At 53.5% G+C, this 25049-nt stretch overlaps 10 protein-coding genes across 10 annotated transcripts; 6 read left to right on the forward strand and 4 right to left on the reverse strand.

Moving 5' to 3' along the window:
* Nucleotides 1-284: 284 nt before the first annotated feature.
* On the forward strand, nucleotides 285-1763 carry A1O1_05228 (NADH-ubiquinone oxidoreductase 49 kDa subunit, mitochondrial; the record flags this gene model as incomplete). The annotated part of the gene is made up of 2 exons (XM_007726114.1): nucleotides 285-953; nucleotides 1005-1763. The coding sequence occupies 2 exons, from the start codon at nucleotides 285-287 to the stop codon at nucleotides 1761-1763; spliced, it is 1428 nt and encodes a 475-aa protein (XP_007724304.1).
* Nucleotides 1764-2757: 994 nt separating this feature from the next.
* Nucleotides 2758-4426, forward strand: A1O1_05229 (uncharacterized protein; the record flags this gene model as incomplete). Its single annotated transcript, XM_007726115.1, has 2 exons — nucleotides 2758-2973; nucleotides 3095-4426. The coding sequence occupies 2 exons, from the start codon at nucleotides 2758-2760 to the stop codon at nucleotides 4424-4426; spliced, it is 1548 nt and encodes a 515-aa protein (XP_007724305.1).
* Nucleotides 4427-4639: 213 nt separating this feature from the next.
* Nucleotides 4640-5457, reverse strand: A1O1_05230 (uncharacterized protein; the record flags this gene model as incomplete). The annotated part of the gene is made up of 1 exon (XM_007726116.1): nucleotides 4640-5457. The coding sequence occupies exon 1, from the start codon at nucleotides 4931-4933 to the stop codon at nucleotides 4640-4642; it is 294 nt and encodes a 97-aa protein (XP_007724306.1). The 5' UTR covers nucleotides 4934-5457.
* A 1-nt stretch (nucleotide 5458) lies between these two features.
* Nucleotides 5459-7007, forward strand: A1O1_05231 (uncharacterized protein; the record flags this gene model as incomplete). Its single annotated transcript, XM_007726117.1, has 4 exons — nucleotides 5459-5470; nucleotides 5492-5543; nucleotides 5891-6485; nucleotides 6536-7007. 4 exons carry the CDS (start codon nucleotides 5459-5461, stop codon nucleotides 7005-7007), a joined length of 1131 nt encoding a protein of 376 aa, XP_007724307.1.
* Nucleotides 7008-7927: 920 nt separating this feature from the next.
* A1O1_05232 (uncharacterized protein) lies at nucleotides 7928-9901 on the forward strand (the record flags this gene model as incomplete). The annotated part of the gene is made up of 3 exons (XM_007726118.1): nucleotides 7928-8098; nucleotides 8152-8678; nucleotides 8704-9901. 3 exons carry the CDS (start codon nucleotides 7928-7930, stop codon nucleotides 9899-9901), a joined length of 1896 nt encoding a protein of 631 aa, XP_007724308.1.
* Nucleotides 9902-10353: 452 nt separating this feature from the next.
* A1O1_05233 (sorting nexin-4) lies at nucleotides 10354-11866 on the forward strand (the record flags this gene model as incomplete). Its single annotated transcript, XM_007726119.1, has 2 exons — nucleotides 10354-10632; nucleotides 10685-11866. 2 exons carry the CDS (start codon nucleotides 10354-10356, stop codon nucleotides 11864-11866), a joined length of 1461 nt encoding a protein of 486 aa, XP_007724309.1.
* Nucleotides 11867-12471: 605 nt separating this feature from the next.
* Nucleotides 12472-14127, forward strand: A1O1_05234 (uncharacterized protein; the record flags this gene model as incomplete). The annotated part of the gene is made up of 3 exons (XM_007726120.1): nucleotides 12472-12510; nucleotides 12593-12652; nucleotides 12712-14127. The coding sequence occupies 3 exons, from the start codon at nucleotides 12472-12474 to the stop codon at nucleotides 14125-14127; spliced, it is 1515 nt and encodes a 504-aa protein (XP_007724310.1).
* A 109-nt stretch (nucleotides 14128-14236) lies between these two features.
* On the reverse strand, nucleotides 14237-16327 carry A1O1_05235 (uncharacterized protein; the record flags this gene model as incomplete). The annotated part of the gene is made up of 3 exons (XM_007726121.1): nucleotides 14237-15630; nucleotides 15767-15940; nucleotides 16027-16327. 3 exons carry the CDS (start codon nucleotides 16325-16327, stop codon nucleotides 14237-14239), a joined length of 1869 nt encoding a protein of 622 aa, XP_007724311.1.
* A 794-nt stretch (nucleotides 16328-17121) lies between these two features.
* On the reverse strand, nucleotides 17122-17733 carry A1O1_05236 (uncharacterized protein; the record flags this gene model as incomplete). Its single annotated transcript, XM_007726122.1, has 2 exons — nucleotides 17122-17265; nucleotides 17332-17733. 2 exons carry the CDS (start codon nucleotides 17731-17733, stop codon nucleotides 17122-17124), a joined length of 546 nt encoding a protein of 181 aa, XP_007724312.1.
* Nucleotides 17734-20537: 2804 nt separating this feature from the next.
* A1O1_05237 (ubiquitin thiolesterase) lies at nucleotides 20538-22960 on the reverse strand (the record flags this gene model as incomplete). Its single annotated transcript, XM_007726123.1, has 4 exons — nucleotides 20538-22548; nucleotides 22598-22611; nucleotides 22672-22812; nucleotides 22928-22960. The coding sequence occupies 4 exons, from the start codon at nucleotides 22958-22960 to the stop codon at nucleotides 20538-20540; spliced, it is 2199 nt and encodes a 732-aa protein (XP_007724313.1).
* Between the last annotated feature and the right edge of the window lie 2089 nt (nucleotides 22961-25049).

Below are 25049 nucleotides of genomic sequence, written 5' to 3' on the forward strand. Positions count from 1 at the left end.
TCTTTTCTTCGCTTTCTCCAAAAACTTGCGCGGGGAGCAGGAGGAAAGGGCGCAGCCAATCAGCGATGCTTAGATTCCTGGCTGCGCTAGACATTCCCGGGAGCTGTCATTGATCTCTCGAGATACACCACCACCAGGTTTCGCCCATTGCATTGCACTGCACGGCACGGCACAGCGCACCTCGATTGCCTCCTCCTTTCGAGTGATTGTTGTCGGCTTCGAGGCAATCACCTTGAGTACAGTCACCGACAGCTTTCTCACCTGGCCTTGGGCCGTCGCTGACAATGGTGGTGTCGTTTGTCCGAGCCGCAGGCCGGCATTCCGCCAAAAGACTCTGCCTTCGACCTACCATCAAAGCCGTTTCTCGACACTCACCGCTCATCTCCCGTGCGATCTCGACGACTCCGTGTCGAAACGCGTATGAAAATGTCTCTCCCGATCCAGAGGCGCCAATCGGCCCGGTGGGCATGACCATGAGCCCGACTGACGCCACCTTCACGACGCACCTGCCGGACAAGGAGTTGGACGAGGACTACAAGCCGAGAAAAATTCGTCATTATACCGTCAACTTTGGGCCCCAGCATCCTGCAGCGCACGGTGTGTTGCGTCTCATTCTCGAGCTGAACGGAGAGGAAATCATTCGAGCCGATCCTCACGTCGGATTGCTACATCGCGGTACCGAGAAGTTGATCGAATACAAGACATACCTGCAGGCTTTGCCTTACTTCGATCGGTTCGACTACGTCTCCATGATGACCAACGAGCAGGTCTATTCTCTTGCCGTTGAGAAGCTGCTCAATATCGAAATCCCGGTACGAGCGCAGTGGATTCGGACATTGTTCGCGGAAATCACGAGAATATTGAATCATTTGATGTCTGTTCTTTCCCACGCCATGGACGTGGGGGCTTTGACTCCCTTCTTGTGGGGATTCGAGGAACGAGAGAAGCTGATGGTGCGTGTGACTGCTTCCTCATGGCCTGGAAAAGGTGTCTAATGTCAATAGGAATTCTACGAGCGAGTTTCCGGTGCCCGACTTCATGCCGCATACGTCCGTCCTGGCGGTGTCAAGGCGGACCTACCGCTTGGTCTGCTGGATGACATCTATGCTTGGGCAACTCAATTCTCGGATCGCATCGACGAAACTGAGGAGCTTCTCACTGACAACCGAATCTGGATCGGTAGAACCAAAGGTATCGGCGTCGTTTCGGCGGCCGATGCGCTGAACTATGGTTTCTCCGGTGTCATGCTTCGTGGATCGGGTGTTCCCTGGGATATTCGGAAGAGCCAGCCTTACGAAAAGTATGACGAAGTAGAGTTCGATGTGCCCGTTGGTCAAAATGGCGATTGCTACGACCGTTACCTTTGCCGGATGGAGGAGTTCCGACAATCCCTTCGAATCATCAAACAATGTCTGGACAAGATGCCACCGGGTCCTGTCAAGGTCGAAGACTACAAGATTGCAGCCCCGCCTCGGGCAGCCATGAAGGAGAACATGGAAGCCCTCATCCACCATTTCCTACTGTTCACCAAGGGTTACACCGTGCCGCCTGGTGATACTTACACCGCCATCGAAGCTCCCAAGGGAGAAATGGGTGTCTATCTCGTCAGTGATGGAAGCGAACGTCCATACCGATGCAAGGTTCGAGCTCCGGGCTTCGCCCACTTGGGTTGTTTCGACCAGATCAGCCGTGGTCACTTGCTGGCGGACGCCGTCGCCATCATCGGAACAATGGATCTAGTGTTCGGCGAGGTAGACCGTTAGGCGGTTTCTGGCGGAGACATGATTGAGAAAAGGGCATGTATCTCAGCACGGACAGTGTCGTGATGGCGTAGCGAGCAACAGAGGTGAGGCGACTTCTGGCAGCGCGAGTGCTGTGTATATATTCATTTTGCTGGCTGCGTTGCGAATTCCATGGTGTTCATGAAACAGTATCCGCAGTCTTTCTTCATTCACCGGTCTCCTGTAGAAGACAAACACCAATGCCGACCATGATAGAAGTGGCACCGCCAGATCTTGGTAGAGGCGCCCTTCACAATTTTAATTGGCGGTAGGTATATCTACGTCGAAGGAGAACGCCCATTGTATTGACATTAGGGACTTCCTACCTACCAGGTACCTAGATGGGCACCTATATCAGTTTGCCAGTACAGACAGAGTATCTTTCATCCCACTGCAGAGGAGCCAGAGCAGCGTTGATGCTCCTATTGGCCGCTGAAGGCGTATTCATGCCAGTCTAACCGAGACGGGCAAAGAACGGGACGGCATCAAACACCGCAGCGCAGAGCCTGAGCTCTAACCCCGCCGCCCGGAACCCCGAAGATAGATACGAAGGAGATGATGATACTAGTAGTTGGGGCGAGTATGCCAACGCTCGTTCTTGAGTGGGGGGTAAAAAGTGTATGCAGGGTCAGGTATGCTTTGTGGCCGGAAACGTACAAGGTCGGACTGGGCATTGCATCTTATCATCTTGAGGGATAAAAGCATGAGATCTCGAAGCTGTTGAGGAGTTTGACGACGGACTAGCGCCGTAAACAAGAAGCATAGTCATGCCATCCACTGCCTGAAAGACTAGCAGCGTATACTTAGCCCACTTGAGAAGAGTTGGCTTTGGCGGCCGCACATCGGAGAGGCTTTTCACACAGGCTTGATTTAAACCATTTACTTTCCCGAGTTCTCCTGTGCACGCAGAGATCTCTGCTGCTGTGCTGGCTTTTCAACTTGTCAAGGATTCACCGAAGCAAGTCAGACATAAGCCATGCTGAACAGACCCGGTAAGGCGCATCCGCAAACAAACCAGAAGAAGGAAGAAGCTCATGAGTCTCGAATAGGTGACAAGGACATCGCGGCTTCGGTGGTGCCGGAATATGCACAGCCTTGGGACAAGGAGGTTGAGCGGCGGGTCGTCCGCAAGATCGATTTCGCATTGATCCCGTTGATGTTTGTCGGGTATGGACTTGTGTACTATGATAAGGTGAGTGGAATGTCTGGGTGGTTCGATGCTGGCAGCACTGTCGGATTGTCGAGTCGATGGATCTGAGGGACAGTAAGGTCTCTCAACGTCAACGGCATAGACGCTAATTGTCACCACGCAGGCCATCTTGGGCGGTGCAGCTGTCTTCGGCATGGTGACGGACCTCGAGCTGAAGGTCGTGACGGACCCGACTTCCATACCGCCCAAAGTGTCAACGACACGCCTGAGCTGGGCGACTTCGCTGTTCTATTTCGGCATGCTCGCTGGAGTCGGTCCCATGACTTACCTGTTCCAACGGTTCCACGTGGGACGCACGGTCGGTGTTGTTGTGATCGTATGGGGTGCGATCGCCATGTCGACCGCGGGCGTGACCACTTACAAGGGCTTGTGGGCACAGCGATTCTTCCTGGGCGTTGCAGAGTCCATCATCCCGACCGCCTTCATGGTCATAGTGAGTGGGTTCTACACTCAGGCTGAGCAGACCTGGCGCCAATGTCTTTGGTACTCGGCCACCGGAGCTTGGACCGTCATTGGCGCCGCCATCAACTACGGCTTCGCCCATATCAGCGGAGGCTCGCTCAAGAAATGGCAGTATCTGTATCTGATGGTGGGGGCCTTGACCATCATATACGGGTTCATCTTCCTGTTCTTCCCCAACTCTCCGGCCCAGGCATGGTGGTTCACGGAGGAAGAGAAGCGAGTCGCCGTCGAACGACTGCGCATGAGTCAACTGGGCGTGCGGTGCCAGAAGATCAAATGGTCCCAGTTCAAAGAGGCCGTGTTCGACTTGAAGGTCTGGCTCATAGCGATCATGATGGGCGCCGCGTATTCGGTCAACGGCGCCGTGTCTGGCTTCGGGCCTCTCATTGTCTCCACCTTCGGCTGGTCGGCCTACGACTCCTTGCTCTGGCAGATGCCCTTGGGGGGAGTTTGCTTCGTGACCATCCTGCTCGTTGGCTACCTGAGCCTCAAGGTGCCCAACATCCGGCTGATCATGCTGGTGGCCTGTTGCTTGCCTGTCATTGCCGGTTGTGCCATGATCTGGAAGAGCAGTTGGTTCGAGCACGCCGCCACGCCCATTGCCGGATACACCATCATCGGCTTCTTCGCTCCGGTGACTAGTCTGACGGTCAGCATGGGGATGGCAAATGTGGCCGGCAACACCAAGAAGAGTTACATGGCAGCGGCCACTTTCGTGTTCTACACGGTTGGCAACATCGCTTCCCCCTTCTTCATCGTGTACGAAACCGTTGGCGAGCACTATCCGAGGTTGTGGGAGGGCATCATCGGCTGTTATGTCTTGGTGATCGTTATTGCGACTGTGCTTTACTTCATGCTCAGGCTTGAGAACCGGCGCAGAGACCAAATCAGCTTGGATGAAAAGGAGGCGGAGCGGGTTGCTTTTGATGATTTGACGGATAAGGAGAACGTGTACTTTCGCTATGTGTACTGAAGCAGCACCTCGACTTGTGAAGCTATGAACGCAGCACACCCATCAGGTGAGGCGACAAGGATTGGAACTGTGCTTTTGGGTAAAGACAATTCCCACCACGACATTCCCTAGCGCAGTAACTTCGGAAACGGGTGAGCGATGGGATCCAACGGGAGAAAGCAGAATTGAAGGTAGGACGAGCGCTTTCGGTCCAATAAACGCGCGCCGTTGCCCTCAAGTTTCGCTCGCAACACATTCTAGCTCCGCCGAAAGGCCTTTCGCGGATTTGAATCCTTGAGTCCAGCACTTATCAATGATATGCCTGAGATATACAATCTTCGTCGATGGTAGGCTGTCTCGTCGCGGCCAAGTCAGTGGGTCCCCTACATCTTTCCAGTCCTGCATAAGACCAAATTTGCAACTTTGGCCAGTCACAATTTCAAACTTGACTGCGCCGAACTGTCCAAGGTCTGTCAGAATAGAGTAGCCATCGCCGTCATCGCCTTGTAGATTCCATTCCAGAGGCATCAATGTTGATTCTCCGAAGTCGACGAATTTATAGCTAACTGGTCGTTGAGTAAGAGATTATCCAGCCGGATGTCGGCCACAATAACATGTCGATGATGGATATGTGCTAGCATTTGTGCCACTGTTGTGAGCCAAATTAGTTGCACCGTCCTTTCTGGCCTGGTGTCAAGTGTATCCAAGTAATGTCGAAGATCACCGTTCCTCATAAGATCCATTTGGATTGAATGGTCAATTGAGGACAGATTGTAGCAGTGGACAATCCCAGGATGACTGTCCAGTCTTCTGTAGATAGCTCTTTCACGCTCCAAAGAGCTGATTAGATCGGACCGTATATCGTAGTCGCCCTCTTTCGGTGTGAGGCTTTCGTCGGCCACGGGAACACCATCGGCTTCGAGAATCCTGGATAATCGAGGTATTTTGAGTGCATACTAGCCCTTCAAAATCACGACGCCGGTCCCGCCGACTCCAATGACCTTCTCGGCCACTCTTGTTCCGTCTAAATGCACAAATTCCGCGATTGTCAACATGGGTGCCAATGTGACAACTTGACCGCAACAGACGGACGAGGCTGAGGCTCCTGAAGCCGTGCCAAGGTCGCAAACCGTATTGGGTTAGAGCCGTTTTTCCCTGGCCGGCCGAGTCCTTGAACTTTTTTCCTAGAACATGAGACTTCATTGATTGCGATACTACAGCTTCATCACATCTCCCTTCAGTCGAACCAATACTACAAGAGGGTTGGATTATTTGTCACTGTGTCATTCCTTGTATCTTTCTGAACGTGACCACTTTTAATCGAGATGTAAGTTTGTGTCTATTCCTCACTGCGGAACCGTGTCTGACAGAGTGCCAGGTTTGCCATTCGCCGTTGCGCATCGCGCCTCCTTGCTTCCCAACCTTCCTCCCTCATCTCTTCCTCACGAACATTTGTTTCTGTCAGCGCTCCCTCTGCACGAATAGTGTCAAAGAGTTCTGCCATCCAATCACAGCGGAGATGGGCCTCCACGGAGGGTGAGAAGGAGGCCAAGTCCCGGGTTATCTCTGAAACGGCCCCGGGTGCCGCAGAGCCGGCTAATCTCACAGAGGCAACGGAAGAAGTCTTGCCTGCAGCCGAGACAAACGAGAAGCTTGTAGCTGAAGGAGAGGATGTCACAAAAGACTCTGCCCCTGGCGCTGCCGAACCAGCAAACTTAACAGAGGCCACCGACGAAACACTCCCGGCTTCCGAGACCAACGAGAATCTTCTGCCCAGAAGTCGCAGCGCTCACAGGGACTCTGCGCCAGCTATTGCTGAGACAGCAAATGCCACCGAGGCCACCGAGGAGACACTTCCAGCCGCCGAAATCAACGAAAGCCTGGCCGCGGCCTCCTCGCCGAACCAGTCAGCGTCCGGCGCCCCGGCGGGATGGAATGGTTTATTTGAGCGCAAACCAACTCTTTATATCGGCAACTTGTTCTTCGATGTTACCGAGACCGACCTTGTGAAGGAATTTGCACGATTTGGAACGGTGACGAGATGCAAGATCGTCCGAGACACCCGTGGCTTAAGCAAAGGGTTGGTGGCCTCTCCCGTTTATTGTTGACATCCAAGCTGACATACTTTAGTTTTGGTTATGTCGACTTCTCAACGCAAGAAGCCGCTGATGCTGCCCTTGAGGCGCTCAACATGCAACTCTTCGAAGGTCGTCGCATCACTGTCCAATATGCTGCCCGCAGCAGTGGCATCATGGACACCCCAGCGGCTCCTCGCCGACCCATGAACCCTCCTTCCAAGACTCTCTTCATCGGCAACATGTCCTTCGAGATGACCGACCGTGACCTCAGTAACTTGTTCCGTGGTATCAGAAACGTCATTGATGTCAGAGTTGCGATTGATCGCCGGACTGGCCAGCCAAGAGGCTTTGCTCATGCCGATTTCATCGACGTCAAGAGTGCTATGGAAGCTGCCAAGGTGTTGTCAGAGAAGGAGATCTACGGCCGGAAACTGCGTGTCGACTACTCGTTCAGCTCTTCCTCCCGAGCACCGAGAAACGAGACCTCTACCGGCTCCGATGATGTTCCTCCTGAATCCCAATAAATGCTACGCGGTCCTCAGCCAGGGGTTGAGCATCGTCGACACCCCACTCTGGCATGATAACGGCGTATGACCTTGCCGATGCGTCGATCGCCGCTGCCAGTGTTAGTCCCGTTCTGTGGAAGTCCATATTGGCTTTTTTCCGGGCGGCCGACATCCTCCTACGCTCGAAGCGCGCAGACCTGTTAGCCGGTTTTTCTCAGGGCTCAGGGCGGTCATTTGGAGCAGGCAGCGTCGAACAGTTCACCTGCCAAATCGCCCCATATATATGATCGAAAGGCTGCAGACCTCCGGTGGTAGCATTCTGTGTACAGCAGTAAGTATCAGTCAGGCGGATTTTACGAGGCACCGGCCGAGGTTCCCTGGGGCGCTCCACTGCCAATCCCTTCCAGATTCACGGTGACATGGAGGATTGCAGGCACAAATTCGCATCTTGCCAATGCACAATTTTGTAAATTAGTTTGGTACGGTCAGATGAGGCAGAATCACGGGCGAGAGACCGTGTACAGTCTGGCCCCAGGACCCGTCCGTGGTGTATCATAATCTCCAATCGGAATGGGTCAATACAGGTAGTACAAGGGAACTTTAGAAATGACATGTTATAACTGAACAAGACCTTCAAGTTGCTCCCTGCCAACCCTTTTATAGCGCAGGGGGATGAAAGCATCCAAATCAGCATCACGTGCAAAATGCATCACGTGCAAATACATCAACTGCGGGTGGCAGCGGGATTCTTCCTGGATTTATCTCCGCGCTTCAAGTTCGACGCTCCGCACTGCACACCGCATGAGGGCATTCGGCTGGACTGCCTCGGCTGGGAATCAACCCAAGGCATCGCCGCTGACTTATTCAATCCCGGCACCTCTCTCTGATCTGATTGCTTCATCCTCCCTGTGTCCTGTCCTGTTCTGTTCAGCATTACCATGTCTTTTCTAGGTGGCGCCGAGTGCTCAACGGCGGGCAATCCTCTGACGCAATTCAAGAACCACGTCCAAAATGACAACTCGCTCCAACGAGACCGCCTTGTCGGGCGAGGCCCTGGTGGCCTGGAAGAAAGTATGCGGTCTCGCATGGCCCCAAATGGATCAGATCAGGTATTTCAGGAGATGCGCGCCTCAAGAAGGACATTTCACTGACCAGGACAAAGATGATGAACGACTTTATGCATCAGACCGGTCAATTGCCACAGCCTTTCGCAATGGAACATCTACGACAAGACCTCCCCAGTGTCCAAGGGCTCACTCGTCGATCACCGTCCCCTGGCTGGGTCGCGGATTTTGATCCTGGCGAACAAGCCCGCATGGAGGCTGCGTTCGCCAGTTCGAAGATGGCAGCACAGCGACCGAATGGATTCTCTCCACAAGAATTTGCCCGCTTCCAGCAATCTAGCCCACAGCGGGTCGCCAGTCCTATCACACACACTCCTTCGATGATGAACACATACCAAAGGCCTATGTCCATGGGATATATGGGCGGGATGAATATGGGCATGAATTATACACCAATGCATATGCAACAACAACCGGAACAGACCACAGACAAGGGGAAAGGTAGAATGGTAGAACTTGACGACGCAAACTGGGAAGCCCAGTTCAAAGAACTCGAAACACAGCAAGACAGTCTGTCAGATCAGGCCAACGACGCTATGGAGCGAGAACTGAATGAAATTGACAGGTGAGTCAAATTACTAATTCGAGAGTGTGGGATATGGGATCCTGGCTGAACACGCATTTAGACAAATGGCCGAAGAGGCTTCCGAGTACGAGAATACATTCTCGAACGAAGATTTTGCCGCTTGGGATAATTTCGATTCCACTATGGGCATGGGCACCCATAACCCGTTCGAACGAGAACCAATGCTAGGAGACTACATGTTTGAGTCGAACAACCCGTTTCTGGAGGCCAATCAGGCATCCAAATCAGCTTTTGAACAAGGAAAGGAGATTCTTGACTCGCATGGAAATCTATCTCTTGCAGCTCTGGCGTTTGAGGCGGCCGTGCAGCAAGACCCTAACCATGTGGAGGCCTGGGTCCTGCTCGGTTCGGCTCAAGCCCAGAATGAAAAGGAAGCGCCTGCCATCCGGGCCCTCGAAAGAGCCTTGCAGTTAGATCCAAACAACCTAGATGCTCTGATGGGTCTAGCGGTGTCCTATACTAATGAAGGATACGACAGCACGGCCTATCGGACCTTGGAGCGATGGTTGAGTGTCAAATATCCTCAGATTCATCCTCCCGAAAACCTGTCGGACGCCTCCGAAGTAGGATTCACTGATCGTGCAATCCTACATGAACGTGTTGCGGATCTATTCATCAAAGCGGCTCAGTTGTCGCCTTCCGGGGAGCACATGGACCCTGATGTCCAGGTGGGTCTTGGAGTTCTGTTTTATGGCAACGAGGATTTCGAGAAAGCTGTCGATTGTTTCAAAGCTGCCCTTGCATCAGCAGAGACCGGATCGGCCAACAGCGCCGGACAGGTACATCTATTGTGGAACAGGCTTGGTGCAACACTGGCGAATTCGGGTCGGTCGGAGGATGCCATTACCGCCTATTGTAAGGCTCTCGAAGTCAACCCCAATTTCGTGCGGGCCCGATACAACCTGGGAGTTTCCTGCATCAACATTGGTTGCTATCCGGAGGCAGCCGGACACCTGCTGGGGGCCTTGAATCTGCACCGCCTTGTCGGCGAACAGGGTCTGGATCAAGTGCGTGAGATTGTGGCAGATGGGAATGGCGGGATCCCCGAGGCCGAACTTGAAAGAATGATTCAACAAAACGAGAGCACAAACCTTTACGACACCTTACGAAGAGCATTTACTGGGATGGGACGGAGGGACCTGACTGAGCGAGTGGGTGCCGGCATGGATCTGGACCAATTTAGGACGGAATTCGACTTCTGAGAATACTCCAAAATGATATAGATGATGATAGCTTAATGGAGAATGGAGGCCCGCATAAGACTTCGCATTGTCGCTGTATGATATTCATTCGAGTTGCGAGCCTGACAGCCTTGCCGTGTTCGCAGACTGCTAGTGGTCAGGTGACCAGGCTGAGCTGGCTGCTGTGCCAAGAAGGAGCGTCATGTGTTGCGGTGCAGTGCGCAGTCCAACGTGCAGTGCAGTATCAGGTGGCCGCAGTTGACAAGCTCTAGACATCGACGACCACTTCACCGCGCTCTCTCGACTTCTCTCACCAATTATCGTCCATCGTACTCTTGCTTCAGATCCTGCACGGACTGTAGTCCACGCATGACATAGCGGACGCTTGTCGCATCCGTCTTGTCATCTCTGCTTTCGGACTGTCCCAACGTCTGTAGCGAACGGTGTCTGCGGGGCATTGGGAGTCGAGCAAGATGGACGATCACGGCGACTTCGACAGTGTATCGTGGCAACGGGAAGATACACAGCAAGCGGAGTCGTCTGTTCCCTTTCACGCCGACCTACCGACCAGGCCTGGCAATGGCCGGAGAAGTGAGAGTATGTCTAGCGAGCCACAGGCAGGCGAGCAAGCCGATGCGGTCGATTTGGCAGGAATAGGCCGGGACGGGATCCTGGAAGTCACAGTGGACAGCCCATTGAAGGAGAACGATGGTACGAAAGACGCATATGTCTCATATTTGGTCACTACTCATGTAAGTCTTCGAGGTTGGAGATACTCGGTTACAACCACTGACTCGTCGGCAGACGGACTTCAAGACATTTCAAAAGACCGACTTTTCCGTCAGACGACGCTTCACCGACTTTGTCTTCCTCCGACAGACTTTACATCGAGACTACCAAGCATGTGCAGTACCTCCACTGCCGGAGAAGAATAACATGGCGTATGTGAGAGGGGACCGATTCAGCCAAGAGTTCACCCAGCGACGAGCCTGGTCGTTGCACCGGTTCTTGAAGCGTTGCACTCTACATCCCGTACTGCGAAGGGCGCCCATACTCCTGCTTTTTCTCGAAACCGCCGACTGGAACTCTCAAATGCGCTTGAGGCCGGCAAGAGGTACGGTCACGGGAGAAAGCGCCGCCAACGCGGCCGCTGCATCCGGGTTCTTCGATAATGTCGCAGACACCATGCTCAACGCCTTCTCTAAGGTCCACAAGCCAGACAAGAGATTTATCGAAGTCACGGAAAGAGCAAACAAACTAGACGAAGATCTTTCCCATGTGGAGAAGATTATTGCCCGAGTGGTTCGGAGGGAGGGCGACTTGGAGTTCGACTATACCGACTTGGCCACCAACATGCGGAAACTCACGCCTCTGGAACCCACACTCGAAGCTCCCGTACAGACCTTCGCAGGCTGCGTGGAAGAGACGTCGAGGGGCTGGAAAGGCATAAAGGATCACACCGATCAGAACTATCTGGGCAGTCTGCGCGACATGGAAGCGTATATCAATTCTGTGAAGTCGTTACTCAAGACTCGGGAGCAGAAACAACTCGACTTCGAAGGTCTTACGGAGTACTTGCAGAAGGCGACGGCGGAGCGCGATATGCTTGCCTCCAACAATCCATACTCGCATGGCTCCAACCTCAATCCTGCCACCTTCATCCGGCATAAGGTGGAGGATATGAGAGGCGTCGATCATGAAACCGCGCGAAAGGACCGAGCCCGAAAATTGGAACTGAAAATCGCCGAGTTGAACCGCGAAGTCGAAAGCGCAAAGTCAACCAGTGAAATGTTCGATGAGCAAGTCGTGCGGGAAGTGGCAGACTTTGAGAGAATCAAAGGCTTGGAATTCAGAGATACACTTGGAGCCCTTGCCACGCAACACATGGACTTCTATCAGAATGTGATCTCTACATGGGAACGGTTTTTGGTGGATATGGATGCGGACAAGCATCTGCACAAGGATAAAGCCAGGGCGGCGTCATGACCATGCAGGGAGTAGCATGTTTTGTTATCAACACCTACAGCTGTGGCAGTCTAGCCACCACAACCTTGAACCCGAGAAGGGTCACTAATGAATGAGCGTTTCTACCGAGCATAGTGCGGTCGTAGTCAAGAGCCTACGTTGTATCCCAAAGAAACGATCTTACAATGGTAAGGTGTGAACACGGAGAAGCCGTCTAGACTGATAGAGGCGGCCTCGAGGCGCAAACTTCAGCAGTAATGAGGCATGCATCAATTACTAGTACTACATGGATCAGATACTACACAGTGACAGTAACAGTGAATGTGCATGGATGTCTCCCAGTCTCTACTAGTAATGCTGTAGGACCCGAGTCAACTAACAGGCGCCACGCCCAAGATCGTGACTCGCGGGCGGGGATCCGGGGCTTAGAGGCTTAGAGGCTTAGGGGCTTACTAGTATTAGGGGCTGCCAAGATTGTTTGGGGGCTGCTCAAAGTGGAACGCGTCCGATGCCAGCGACGGTGCACGTAAAGAACCATGTCCTATAGTCGGAGACTGTGCTATGTTGTATCGAAAGGACCAAGAGATGCTTCTCTTCCCTAGCACAATTGAACACGAGCAAGCCTGATGGCCGCCAGCAAGAAGTACGCTGGTCTCCCTGACCTCGTGAGTTCCTGTTGACCGCATCCACCCGTGCGATCATTTGGCGATACCACGTCCCATAGGGAACTAACGGTGAGTCCCGCAGGACGTTGCCCCCGAGGTATACGAGACTCCAGAGTTGGTAGATGATGTGTCTACGGCACAGGTATGCTAGCCCGACTATTAACCCGATCAATATACACATGCAATTGACCGCATCGACAGACTGGCACAGTCCGCACTCTATCCCCCAGTCCCTCCGATGACCAAGGACTTCCCGACGTCGATCGCCAGCCCCTCGATCGCGACGGTGCAAGGCGAATATTCGAGCCTTCCCTGGTAGACGCAAGAGGCGTCGACTTCTCAGATGCCATTGGCAGTACTCGACGGTCATACCGGACGCGGAGCTCGCGAAGGAGAAGACGCATCCAGGAAAGCGGTGCCGAAGAACTTGGCGACCTTAGTGATAGCGAAGACGAAACGCTGAATAGGAAACTCGCCAGGTTAAAGAGAGAGGCTGAAGAGGTGCGGCTCGAGCTGGAACGACGGGAGCATGAGAAGGACCCGGAGGGAGACTTCAAAGACAGTGCCGAGCAGCAACAGCAACAGCGACAGCGACACGGGGCGCAGGATGAAGACGTGCTCAATGAGGATGACGTCGAGCAATTAAGTAGATTGCTTGACGACTTGAGCACAAAGGCCAGACCGCACAACAATGGCACGGTCGAGGACGAGTTCCTATCGACGCTAGACTCACACTCGCGGCAAAGACAGCGACATACCACGAAGACGGAGCATCAGGAGCAGCAAGACAGTCGGGCGACTGTATCAGCACTGCCGGCTATTGCCGCATTCTCCGACAGACTGACTGCACTCGAGGCCGCGCTTGGAATCTCCTCCACCAGCGCCGACCCTGAGAAGACGTCCTCAATCCTCCCGACTCTCGAGAGCCTCTCGAAACAAGTCAACACATTATCAAGCGCTCTGGCACTAGAAAACCCGCAAACCGGCACGGCGCTGCCGGTGATGACGTCCTCCGCTGCACCCCACACGACACCCCTTCTCGACAGTGTCTCGTCAAAGCTGAGGACTTTGACCACCGAAGCCGATCGCCTAACGGCCGCGCGGAAACAAGCCATACAATCGCTCGCCGAACTGCACGAGACACGGATGCGACAGCTCGTCTCTGCGACCGTGCATACCAACACGCGTCCGCGCCGCGGCCTTTCCAACGCCTCGGCTGCGAACCAAGCAGTGACCGACCTCGCCGGGCCCGGTGACGAATCGTTGCAGATCCAGTCCCGTCTGTTTCTCGACGAGCAATCGTCCAAGATCACCGCCTTGTACCAGCTTCTGCCATCGATCCAGAACCTGCAGCCTCTCCTGCCCGTCGTGTTGGAAAGGTTGCGTACCCTCAGCGTGATCCATGCGGGTGCTGCCGAAGCCAAGAACAGCCTTGACGCGGTGGAGCAGAGGCAGGCTGAAATGCGGGACGAGATCAATCAGTGGAGAGAAGCCGTCGACGCGGTGGAGAAAGGCATGGCTGACTTGGAAGACGCGATGAAGGGCAATGTCAAAGTTGTCGGGGAGATGGTCTCTGGTCTCGAGCAGAGGGTCGGGACCTTGGAACATGAGAGATAAATGTCATGTTTGAGTCGTCGAAGGATTGACCGAAGAATCTGGGCTTCAAAGGTCTTCTTCCACAGCCATACGCCCTGTATCATTCCAACCGGATATCCGTGAATACCGGTCACAGTCGGAATCCATTACCCCCACTACCCGAGGCCCTTTTCAGAATATACAATTTCGTCTCCAACCCCCAATGTAGCCACCAGCCTTTGGTCCAACTCCAATGCGACCCAAACACTTCCTCGGCGCCGACCCCTTCTCTCAGGAGGTCATGGAAGACCCCGTACACCCATTTCTCTCCATCTCCATACATAGCCCCGACCAGCCGCGACAGTCCATCATCCTGTCTCCTCTGTGTCTTCGGTCCAAACACCAAACGCCCGCGACCGGTACTCGGATCCAGGACTCGAGGTCTACCCAGTCCAGGAATCTTATCCACGACATCCCACTTCCCAATTGCATGACTGGGATGCTCGACGACGACGTAATCGAATTGACTCCAGAAGGCCACCGTTCGCACATCGCTACTATTATCCGACTTGTCGTACATCCAGACCGTAGGCCGGGTGGACGTAATAGTCGGTTTCTGGCCGTCCGCGGACCCCGGCAGCGTGAAGACCGGACGCGCCGCTAGCTGCGGCGGCGGCGTTTCCAGGAAATGCGTCACCCCGGTCTGCAGGGCCAGATTCGTCAAATGGACGCCGACGACGGGCTGCGGCGCGTAGTTCAGAGAGAGGACGTGCAGGGCCTTCAAAGCGTGGGCGCCAGGATATGTTTGCGCGGACAGAGGCAGCAGAACGGCATGTGATAGAAAGGCCGTTGCGGCTGTGGTCAGGACAAGGGCGTAGGTGGTGAGTCTGTAGACCATGGAGCGTCCGCGGCGCGTGGAAATGTAATTGGCACATAACGCCGCAGCGGCCGTGATGGGCGGGATGACGGGGAAGAGGAACCTCGTTTCCTTGTGTGGTAGCATCGAATACAGGCCGATATAGCCCAGCGACGGGATCGTCAGGTCGGCCAGTGAAGAGCGGAGCGTGGTCGTCATGCCCCACGGTAAGAGGAGTAGCAGTAAAGGGTTCAGGAGAAGTCGTGGCAACGCGGACGTCAAGTACCAGTGCCAGGGGGAGGTGCCCCATGCTGAGGCACCGGATTTGGAGTCGGAGGGAAACACGTTGGCCAGGAACGCTGCCAGTTCGGGCCAGAGAAGAGTGCGTGATTGCCAGAAAAAGGTGTCGATGCTGACGGTCAAGACGAGGCCGGCGACCGTGGCCGCGAGAATGGCCGGGAAGAAAACCCGACGTATCAGAGCCACGGCGGAGGATATGTTGTTGTTGTTGTTGTCGGAGAAGATGGGCTTGGATAGCATGTAGCAGCAATGCGAGGCGAGGAGCAATGCCAGCTCGGAGCGGAAGATCACGGTCGCCAGCGTCAAGAGGTAGAGTCCCAGTCTTGCGCGTTTGATTTGCGCTTCTGGAGTTGAATGGGCGGCAAGGAAGAAGCGTAGACCAAACGTACCTATGGGAAAAAAAATCGATCAGTTGAGGTAAGGTTCAATTACTTGGGTATTCTGATGTAGATGGAGGAGTTTCTTGCCAGGGGAGATGAGGGAAAGGCAGAGGAGAGAGAAGTGGAGGCCCAGGGTCTTTCTTACTGATTCCGAAAGCGAACATGTTTGGAAGTGTTCGTGATGAATAGTACAAGACATGAAACTGGCTGGCTTGTAGAACTGTATACCATTCCGCAGTAGTCTTGCCGTATGCCTGTCTCACGCCGGACGTGTAGCTGATGAGGGCACTCGCGTTGAATAAGCCCAGTAATGCCCGGACTGTATGGTGGTAGAAATCAGTATCGATATCATCAATGAGTGGCATCTCGTTGTTTAGCATGGCTTGGGAAGAACGTCTAACATACCCAACAGTTGCTGTTGTTCTCCATTCAAGTCGCCGACCCCGATGATCGGCTGGGCGGCCGTGGCGAGAACAAGAGCGCCGATGAAGGTCCTGGGCACGGCCCCGCGGAAGGTCATATGGTCATATCGGGCTTTGAATCGGCGGTAGACGTTGTGGGTTGGGATGCCATATCTTAAGATGTCGTGCACGGCTTGGATGTTGAACGATTCTTCCACCTTGGTATATGGGGAAATGTAGAGATGGAGAAGAATTAGGCCGGGAAATATGATATACGAGAGCTGCCAGAGCTCAATTCCCGCCATGGAAAGAAAGGAAAAGTAACTCGAGAGCACGACGAGCTCATCCGTTGGGATTGGTTGGTTGCGTTTGATGTGGTGTGTCAATATAGAAGTTGGCGAGATGATAATGATGATGATGGAGGTAGAAGAAAGGGGCAGCCTTGTGGGATATAGCGATCACGTGATATGTCACAGCCTTGTGGTAGTAAAGGACCCTCGAGTGTTTGGCAACACTCAAACAGGCGCCAGAAAAGAGAAAGAGAGAGAGAGAATTGATGGTTATAGGAAGCGATATAGTGATATACTATTTGTTGTGCATAGATGATTGCTAGAAGAAGGAAGAAGGAATTACTTCACCGCAGTGGTAAGGTGAAGATCAGGTGAGTTGGAAAATACCAACATATATATTACAGTGCCGGAATTTCTGCCAGTCGCACCTTAAGTCTGCCCCAGCTGGTAGCTGCCTAACCCCCTTCCCAGGGGACGGTGGCTCAGTCGGGATGATGGTGTAGAGGCATGGCCGTTGAACATCCCCGGTTCAATAAGCACCATGTCCAGCCCAGAATCACCGGGTACGGATACCATTTCTACGACAACGGAAAAAGCCATTCATTCCGCCATGGCTTTCACTTCCCTCAACCCCCGAGTTCAACTTGGGGTTTGAGGAAAAAGTTTTTGTTTTTGCTTTTTGGATCGTTGGATATTTTGGGTGTTGTGGGTGACGGTTGTGTGCGACTGAAGCTTGGTGTGAAGCGGTGGCCTCCCTGCATTGATTACCGGACTATCGTACACTCTTGTCCAACCTCCTGCCTCAGCAGCTAGTCAGGAAGATGGACCTCCTCCAGCCTTTTCCCACCAATGTCAAATGCCTCGCAGGACAGAATGGCGGCGATGAAGCGCGCCGGCTCTGTTTCAGAGGCATTCCTCCAGCGATGCATGGTGCCGCGTTGAACAATGTGATCCTGAGTCAGCCGGCCAAGTCAGCACAGATGTTCATTCCATCATCAGTCTCTTGCGGAAGGACTTACTCCTGGCCTCAATCGCACAGCCTCTCCACTGTCAAGTTCATGGTCGATCTCGCCAGCAACACAAATTGAGAAGTCCACCGACACGGTCTGATGCATCTGGCTGCTCGCCCCGGGTCCCATATCCACAACGAGAAGGTTCGCTCCGCCAGGAGTGGCGATCGACGGGTTCGTCCAACTCGTGGTTCCATCGCTGCTCAAATATGCCTTCACATCCTCCTCGCCAGCCACCTCGGCGGGCACAGAAGCCACCGAGTACGAACGGGCCATTCCTCCACCAGGAAGAGCGAGGTACTGTTGTGGAGGCGAGTCTGCATAGTACACGCTTTTCCCAGCGGCATCATGCGTCACGATGTGTCTCTTGCAAGGTGGAAGGCTAGTCACGGCCTCGACTCTCTCTGCCATGGTGCAATGATTGCACGGGAAACTCGGGAGATGTTGGTTCGAGTTGGAAGATTCTGGATGTTGGGCAATCTGGCAAAACACAAGGAGAAGCACTTCGTCTTGTACCCCTTCGTCCGTCCGTCACAGTCATCCATCTCCCTCTGCAGCGAGGCACCGTAAGCACTCACGATGTCTAGTCAGCCCTTGCGTTGCCCTGTTGTCAGCTGGCCCGCTTCGGATGTTGCATTACTGGAATTGAGGCCGACAACAAGCCTCAGCTCCTCATGCAGACCTGGATCCTACCCCGAGGATGGGACGGTTACGAAGGACATGATGGCCTATGAAGACACTTCAGTTTCCATCTCACTCACGGTATACGGAGCTGACTGTGCCTCTTCCAAGAACCAGTCTTGCCGATAGGTAACGGAAGATGTTCTTGGGGATGACTCAACGTCGGACAGCCTAAAAAGCCCCTACGGATTCCCTTGTCGACAGGCGTATGAGCTACCTTGACCAAGGCCATGCACAAAGCTGGGCGTCATCTTGATATGCCCGAGATTGCCTGATCGAATGATCATAAGCATACCAAGCTCCAGGGTCTCTGTATCTTGCACACATCTTGCAGACCATCAACAGCCAGTGAAGGGTACATAGTCATCTAGCAATTGAAGCCAGGGAGACGCCGGGAATAACCAAGTAGCTGGCCTGATGAAGAATGATGTCCATCTAAAACTGCACATTCGTAACCCGTACTCCGCCCTAAAGACACTTCCACTGCATCTGGCTTCAACGAAGCGCTGGCAATTAATTAATTGTAGACACTTCTCAAAGACGAGTGACTCGCCGAACACCACTTCCCTTGACCTCGAAGCCATTGTGCAGTGCCTTTCAACATCTCATCTACATAATCCCGCCGCAAGTACCGCCGCCTGGATCGTCCTCTTTCCTGACGCAACAAGAACAGCAAGATGCTCAGTCTATTCGGCTTCGGCCCCTTCATCTATGGTACGCAAGCGAGCTGCGATGAAGCAAAGCACGACACCCTCCCCAGTCCTTACGAGATATATGATGGAACTCGGTGCGCTGACACTATTCGGGTCCCTTAGCAAGTTGCCTTCTCCTCAACGCCGTCGCCATCCTGTCCGAAGACCGCTTTCTTGCACGGAGTATGTTCCTACGTGCCCTTTACGCGAGCCCGCCCCGATATGGGGATCGCTTTAGGATCCTTTCCTCATGTCCGACGATCCATGCGCACAAAGATGAAGACGGATAGAAAGAGGAAAGGCAGAACTAACACGTGCACAATCACAGTTGGATGGGGTAAATCACAACTCAACGATCCGTCCAGCGGCGTCGCATTCGGGACCCCTGGTCAAGACCCGGAAAGCCTTCGGAGTAAAGCCATAAACCTGATATCGAGTATCAGGACACTATGTCGAGGTTCGTTCGTTCGTTCGCATGTCATATCATCTCATTCGGGGTCTCCTAGCAGAGCACATCGCAGCGCGTAAACACGCCGAGTCTGGCAGTGTGGAAGGAAGCTAACAACGAGAAACTACAACAGTGCCGTTGATCCTGGTCAATTCGATGATCATCGTTTACGAGCTGATGCTTGGATAACAACATGACCAATTGCGGATTCAAATGCTCCCCCAACACTCCTCAGCTTCAATACCAGATATCTCGTCACAGGTTGCGAGACTGTACTGTACCGGTGGAGTTCGTCTCAGAGGCTCCCAGCTCGATGACCACCAACCTTGGCCGGGGTTCAACTACTAGTACCTTGAGCAACCACGTCAGCCATCTCCCATGCTCGATACCAGCAATTGCTTCCTTTATTACCAGCCTGGACCGCCGAGCAGGCAGCTATGAGACGACGTCTGACACCGGCTGCACAACTGTTACTCCGGGGACCGCAAAGGAGACATTGTTGCACTAAGCGACAATCAATCGGCCTCGACTGGAAATCAACAACGACTTTTAACCAGACCACTATACCACTCCTGCAATTCAGACGGCTGGAGGTCTTTCTCTGGGTCCAAGTCCATCCAAGATAGCTCCTCTGCGGGTCTCCTTAAGGGCTCAGCGGTGGCTTGCTTTAATCTGCAGCATTCGGGAATAATCCTAGCCTTCGCAGCCGGAAGTGATTATCCAGCAACCAAAATACCAGATTACCTCTTGTCCATGCCAGACAGCCCACGTCCCTGGAATCTACTTGTCTTGCGGCACGTGCAGCCCGTCCAGGAAACAAGACGACGGATATTGTGCTATACGAATGAGCAGAGTGATGAGCCGAGCCCTCATTGCTATTGCGCTTCATGCAGACAGGGTACGGAGATGTACGAGGGCGATGCGGACCATGTCATCGTCTTCCCCCTCCTCTTTCAGTCGGCAAGGGACAGGCCAAGTGTGAAAGGACTAGCCATGATGAACCACAGCACTAGAACCCTGAGGACTGGGCGCAACACTGAAATCATAGGATGGGACTATGAATCCTTTTCTTCACTCAAGTAGACATGGTCTCTTCAAGTGCAAATCGCAAACTACTGGACACTTCTCTGTGGGTAAATTACCTGCCGTGGAGCAGCAAGAGACTCTCCTGAATGTTTTCATATTTGATTTGATGCAAACCCCAAAACATACTCCAGACGATACACTTTTCAAGATTCTTTTGTATGTGACGTGACAATCAGCAAATCTGTATGTACCAAAGTCGCGTTAAGCGTCTCGCTTTCGTTCCCATTATCATGACATATTCATCAGGAGGCTGTATGTGCAATGTGCAATATGTCACCACGATCCAACTCCTTAATGCTACCGGTCCTTCACGGCAACATGCCAAATGACTTCTTCCGAATGCTGAAGCGGTTTCTCCTGTCTTTCTCTTTTTCCTTGTCCTTGTCCTTGTCCTTCTCCTTTTCCGGAGTCATAGCATCCGGGCTCGCAACGTTTTCCTCAGACGAATCTAATTGTGGCTTCTCCTTTTTGTTCAATGATCCGAATCGTAGACTCTTCGTACGCTTGAATCGATCAAAACCTGATGAGCCGCTGCCACTACCATTGGCGTGGACCGTCTGCGACCGTTCCAAGGCGTGACGCTTGTCCTCTTCTGCTTTGGAAGCCTTGCTCGCTTCCAGTGCAGCCTTGAGTTCGGCCTCTTGTCTCTTTTGAGCCTCTGTCAACTTAGCAGCGAGCACTTTCCGACGCTGCTTCTCAACCTCCTGTCTATCTTTCTCGGCTTGTTTCTCTGCAGCTCTGCGCGCTTTCTCATGTGCCTTCTCCTCCTTAACTCTCTCCCTCTTGCTTTGGAGCACAGGGCTAGGAGGCCGGACCGTAGGTGGAGGAGGGGACCGCGGCGACTCAACGTGCCCGTTGGTTGTGAATTCAGGGGGTGCGGTCACGGCATGATCAAGGGTGGCATAATACGTGGCATCTGATGGTGAGCCGGGAGAGCCCATCGGAGTGACGGTTTGGACTTGGTGGAGTTCTGCGGACTGCCTGGGAGGAACGGCCAGGCCAGAAGTAAGATCCTGAGAAGCTCTTCTTTTACCTTCCATTCTCTGTTCCTTTTGAACGGCTTCAAACGTGGTCTCCTGATAGAAGAGCACATAAGCGCAGGCGAGTCCCGGCCGATCACCGAAGAAATTGCGGACAAAGGTCTTGTCGACAGGTTCAACCATTTCATCGTCGAAGAGTAGCCAGCCACGATCCTGAGTTTTTATCACTGCGACGTAATGACCATGATATGGACCGCCCCCAATGTGAACGACCACCGCATAAAGTTCGTAGAGTCGATCTGGGTCTTCTGCGTCATCTGTGGTGTTAAAAAGCCTCAAGTGGTAAGGATACACCACCTTGTGAAATAATTTCTGCAGTCTCTGTAGGTCTTCCGTGTATTTAAACCTCTTCAAGTGGAGCGCCAATATCTTTGGCAGCCTCTTAATCTTCATACGTTTCTCGGCTTCCTGAAGTCCGCCGCAGTTATCGCAGTGGAATTTGTTGCGTTCACACAACATTTCCTCTTCGGAAAACCTGCGGAGACAAGCGGTGACGGACGAATGCTGCTCCAAATCAACCGATAGATCCAGGAAGGGCTCATCACGTTGTGAGACGTTCTCGCAAGTTAAACAGCGGGTTTCGGATGTAAGAGTCCCTTCGAAAAGTTCGTGTAGCCATCGTGTGGGGGAGCTTGTAGTCGGTGTGGGCAGGATAGGAGGGAAAGAGACGGTCCCTGACTCTGACTCTGTCTTTGAGAGATCCCCGTCGTCTTCTACCCCGCGCAGAGGTTGCTCGGCCTTTCTCTGGGCAATCACTTTTCTGTCGTGGTCCTCGATGTTCTCGACGACTGTGTTGAGAAGAAGGTTGAGGAATTCATGCGCGTCTTGGTGCATTGCAGACCTGAACATCTCATTTTCCCTTCGCAATGTTTCGAGGAACCTGCTGGGACTGATAACGCCCATTCTTGACTGATTGACAACCACGGCCTCAAAAAGATCCTTCAGGGAGGTGAAGAGAGTCTCGGGCATCTCATATTCCCGGGAGTTTTCGTAGCTCATATTCAATATGGGCCCTGCCAACAAGGCCTGCTTCTTTTTATATTCGGGTGAATCCTTATCCTCTGGCTTCTGCTGTTGAGGGGGTGTCCCGGCACTCCGCGCGGAAGACGGACCGAGAGGTTTCTTCGCGGTGCCATTCTGCTGGAGCGGTGGTATACGTGGTGGAGCGTGTGCTTGAGCGTGTGCGACGGACTCCGGGGTTGACCGCTTGGGGTAGGAAAGGACATGGTCTCGGAATGGGACTGAATAATAAAGACATTGTAAAATCGAATTGCAGTAACTGCGAGGGTTAGACATAAGTGCAATCGTACCGACAGTTTGGCACTGACCAAGTATTACCAAACTGCATATTGTCTCAGTCAGTCCAAAGAATCCATGGGCCAGGATCAAACAAGGGTCATACGTTTTCCATGCCAAAGAACTTATCACTTCCATCATTGCGAATGGGACCGGCGTTCATGAGCATGCGCTCCAGAGGCGTGGGCAAGGGCGCATTGGGGTCTTTCTTTGCGGGCGTTGTGCCCACTGCCGGACCGGTAGCATTCTGGGGTCGAGTGAATCAGTACGACCATGATCCAGCGAGGTGGAGAGTGTGCGCCAGCATCGCCGAGAGGGTTGATAAAGCTGGACGCACAAGTATCCGCCGACTCTGTACTTACCTGGCTCTTCAATTTCCCAAAGAAGGAAGTCATGTTCAGGTCGCCTCATCTGCAACAACCCGAGAACATGGGCAGGTGCGATCACGGCCGAGAAGGGGGCATTGGTGGAGGGAGCGAGATAGAGAGAGCAGGACCGTCACGTAGGAAGGCGATGTAGAGGGGACGAGGAGCGTAGTATTCGGTAGCGGGACGGTGATTGTGATCATCAGCCGTTGGGGGAATCGCAGGCCCAAGGTGGTAGGCAGAGTTATAGTCGTGGTAGTAGATTGTTAGCAGGAGTAGCAATCAGTACCGTGCCATGGTGGTAGTGATAGGATACTTTGTGGTAGTAGTTTGGTACACTGCAGTTGATGGTGGCTAGCTAGCTGGTAGGTAACTCTCGCAGCTTGCCGGCTACTCTAACTTGCCTGCTGCTGGCTTGTGGCGGGGAGGCGGCGCAGGCGGCGCAGGTAAAAGGTCAAAAGCGAGGCACGCCTGGGGTCCGAACAAATGACAGTCGGAGGGGGATGCCTGCATTTGCCTGGGTCTCTTTGGCCCTTGAGCAGCCCGACAGCCACATCCCTGCGAGCCACGCTCCATGCTAACTCCGTGCCACAACGCTACAATGCTGATTATTACAAACCACTGCACCCGCTGCTCGGTGTCAACCGTCAATTGCTTTGCTCCATGGTCCCATGGTCCCGTCGTCTCGCGACCCGAGGGGGACCACTTGAGGCCTGATCCAAATCATCCTCTATCCGATCTGCGCCGTCGTCTTCGCGGTCATGGCTCTTAACGCCGCGAGTCCCAGAGGCTCCTTAGGCCTCAGACTCCCCCACATCTTCCCTCACTCTCGAGGCAGCCTGCATACATTCAGAGGAGAAGGAAGCCCTGGGGATTGTATGCGGCGGTGGAAGAGTTTTCGCAGACGAGGTCGGAGCCACGCGCAGCACTAGACTGAGCTGAGATGAAGTATCGCCTGTGCCTGAACTCAGTCTTGCAGGACCAAGGTTCTAGTGTTGCCAACAGCCAAGTCACGACGGCCGTGGGATTCGAGATAGCTTCAAGTTTAGCTTCCACTGCAGTAGCCCCGAAGAGCTGGTGCTAAGCACATAGAAGCCACGCAATACTAGTATCTACGGTAAAATAGGAGCATGGCCAGAGCGCGACCTCCTCTGCCCTCTGTAGGCTAATCAAGAGCGTGATGAGCTCCCTGGCCCGCCTCTGTGCCTAAACCTGATGGTGGTAACCAACCAGCGATGGGCATGGCACCGCCCTTTCGCGTTACCAAAGAGCCGATGTCAACCCCATTATTTTCTAGACCACGTTGGCACCGTTGGGGCGCTACGCACCAGCCAGGCGTTCTTGTGAGAGCTTCGCCAGAAGCACGGGCCGCCTTCAACTTGAAGCGGGCGAGCTGCTCCCCTGTCTGGCATGCTTAACCACCCAAAGCAGTTCGCTATCAGGCCATATTCTGTCTAAACGAAAGAGCCCCGAGAGGGGGTGTGGTCTGCATCTTCCCCTTAAGATTGGGCGGAACTATACATCGGCCGATCTTAGACTCCTCCTGTACACACTACAGAAGACACCTAATGCCGTCGTACTATCGGTTCGGAACAACGTTTAGCATGCTCGACGACTCCCTCGCAGGTCCTCCACGTGGCATGCAGTCGAACAATCTCACTGCAAGTGGATTCTGGATTTCAAGGCGAGTGCTCAGCCGCAGTCGGTCAATCGTTTCCAGGTCTCAATATACAATATACGTATAAAGCAGCACTTCGCAGTAGGATCGGCTGCCACCCTAACGTACTGTGTATTGCGCCCCCGCAGACCCTCTCACTACGGCGGAGCTACGTTTCCCCGTCTCCCAACACCAGACCTGACTGGTTGTCCGTGTTGCCGATCCTCCATGGCCCTTAGGCCGACCTGCTGGCAACTCCACAGGCGGTGCATGGGAATCCTTTGCATCAAGTTCTGGTGCAGCTGACGATGGAGACAGAGGAGCCTCTGCAGTCCAAGTTGACAGATGGAGACCGATGCAAGCCTATGCCTGCATCCGTAGTCTTGGAAAGTACAAGTCAGAGGGTACTTCGAGCGTCCCTCAGAACCCAGAAGGACAGAGCCTTTTCAGGTGAACCGCCAG

The sequence above is a fragment of the Capronia coronata genome (assembly GCF_000585585.1).
Source record: "Capronia coronata CBS 617.96 chromosome Unknown acBCG-supercont1.4, whole genome shotgun sequence".
Lineage (NCBI taxonomy): Eukaryota > Fungi > Ascomycota > Eurotiomycetes > Chaetothyriales > Herpotrichiellaceae > Capronia > Capronia coronata.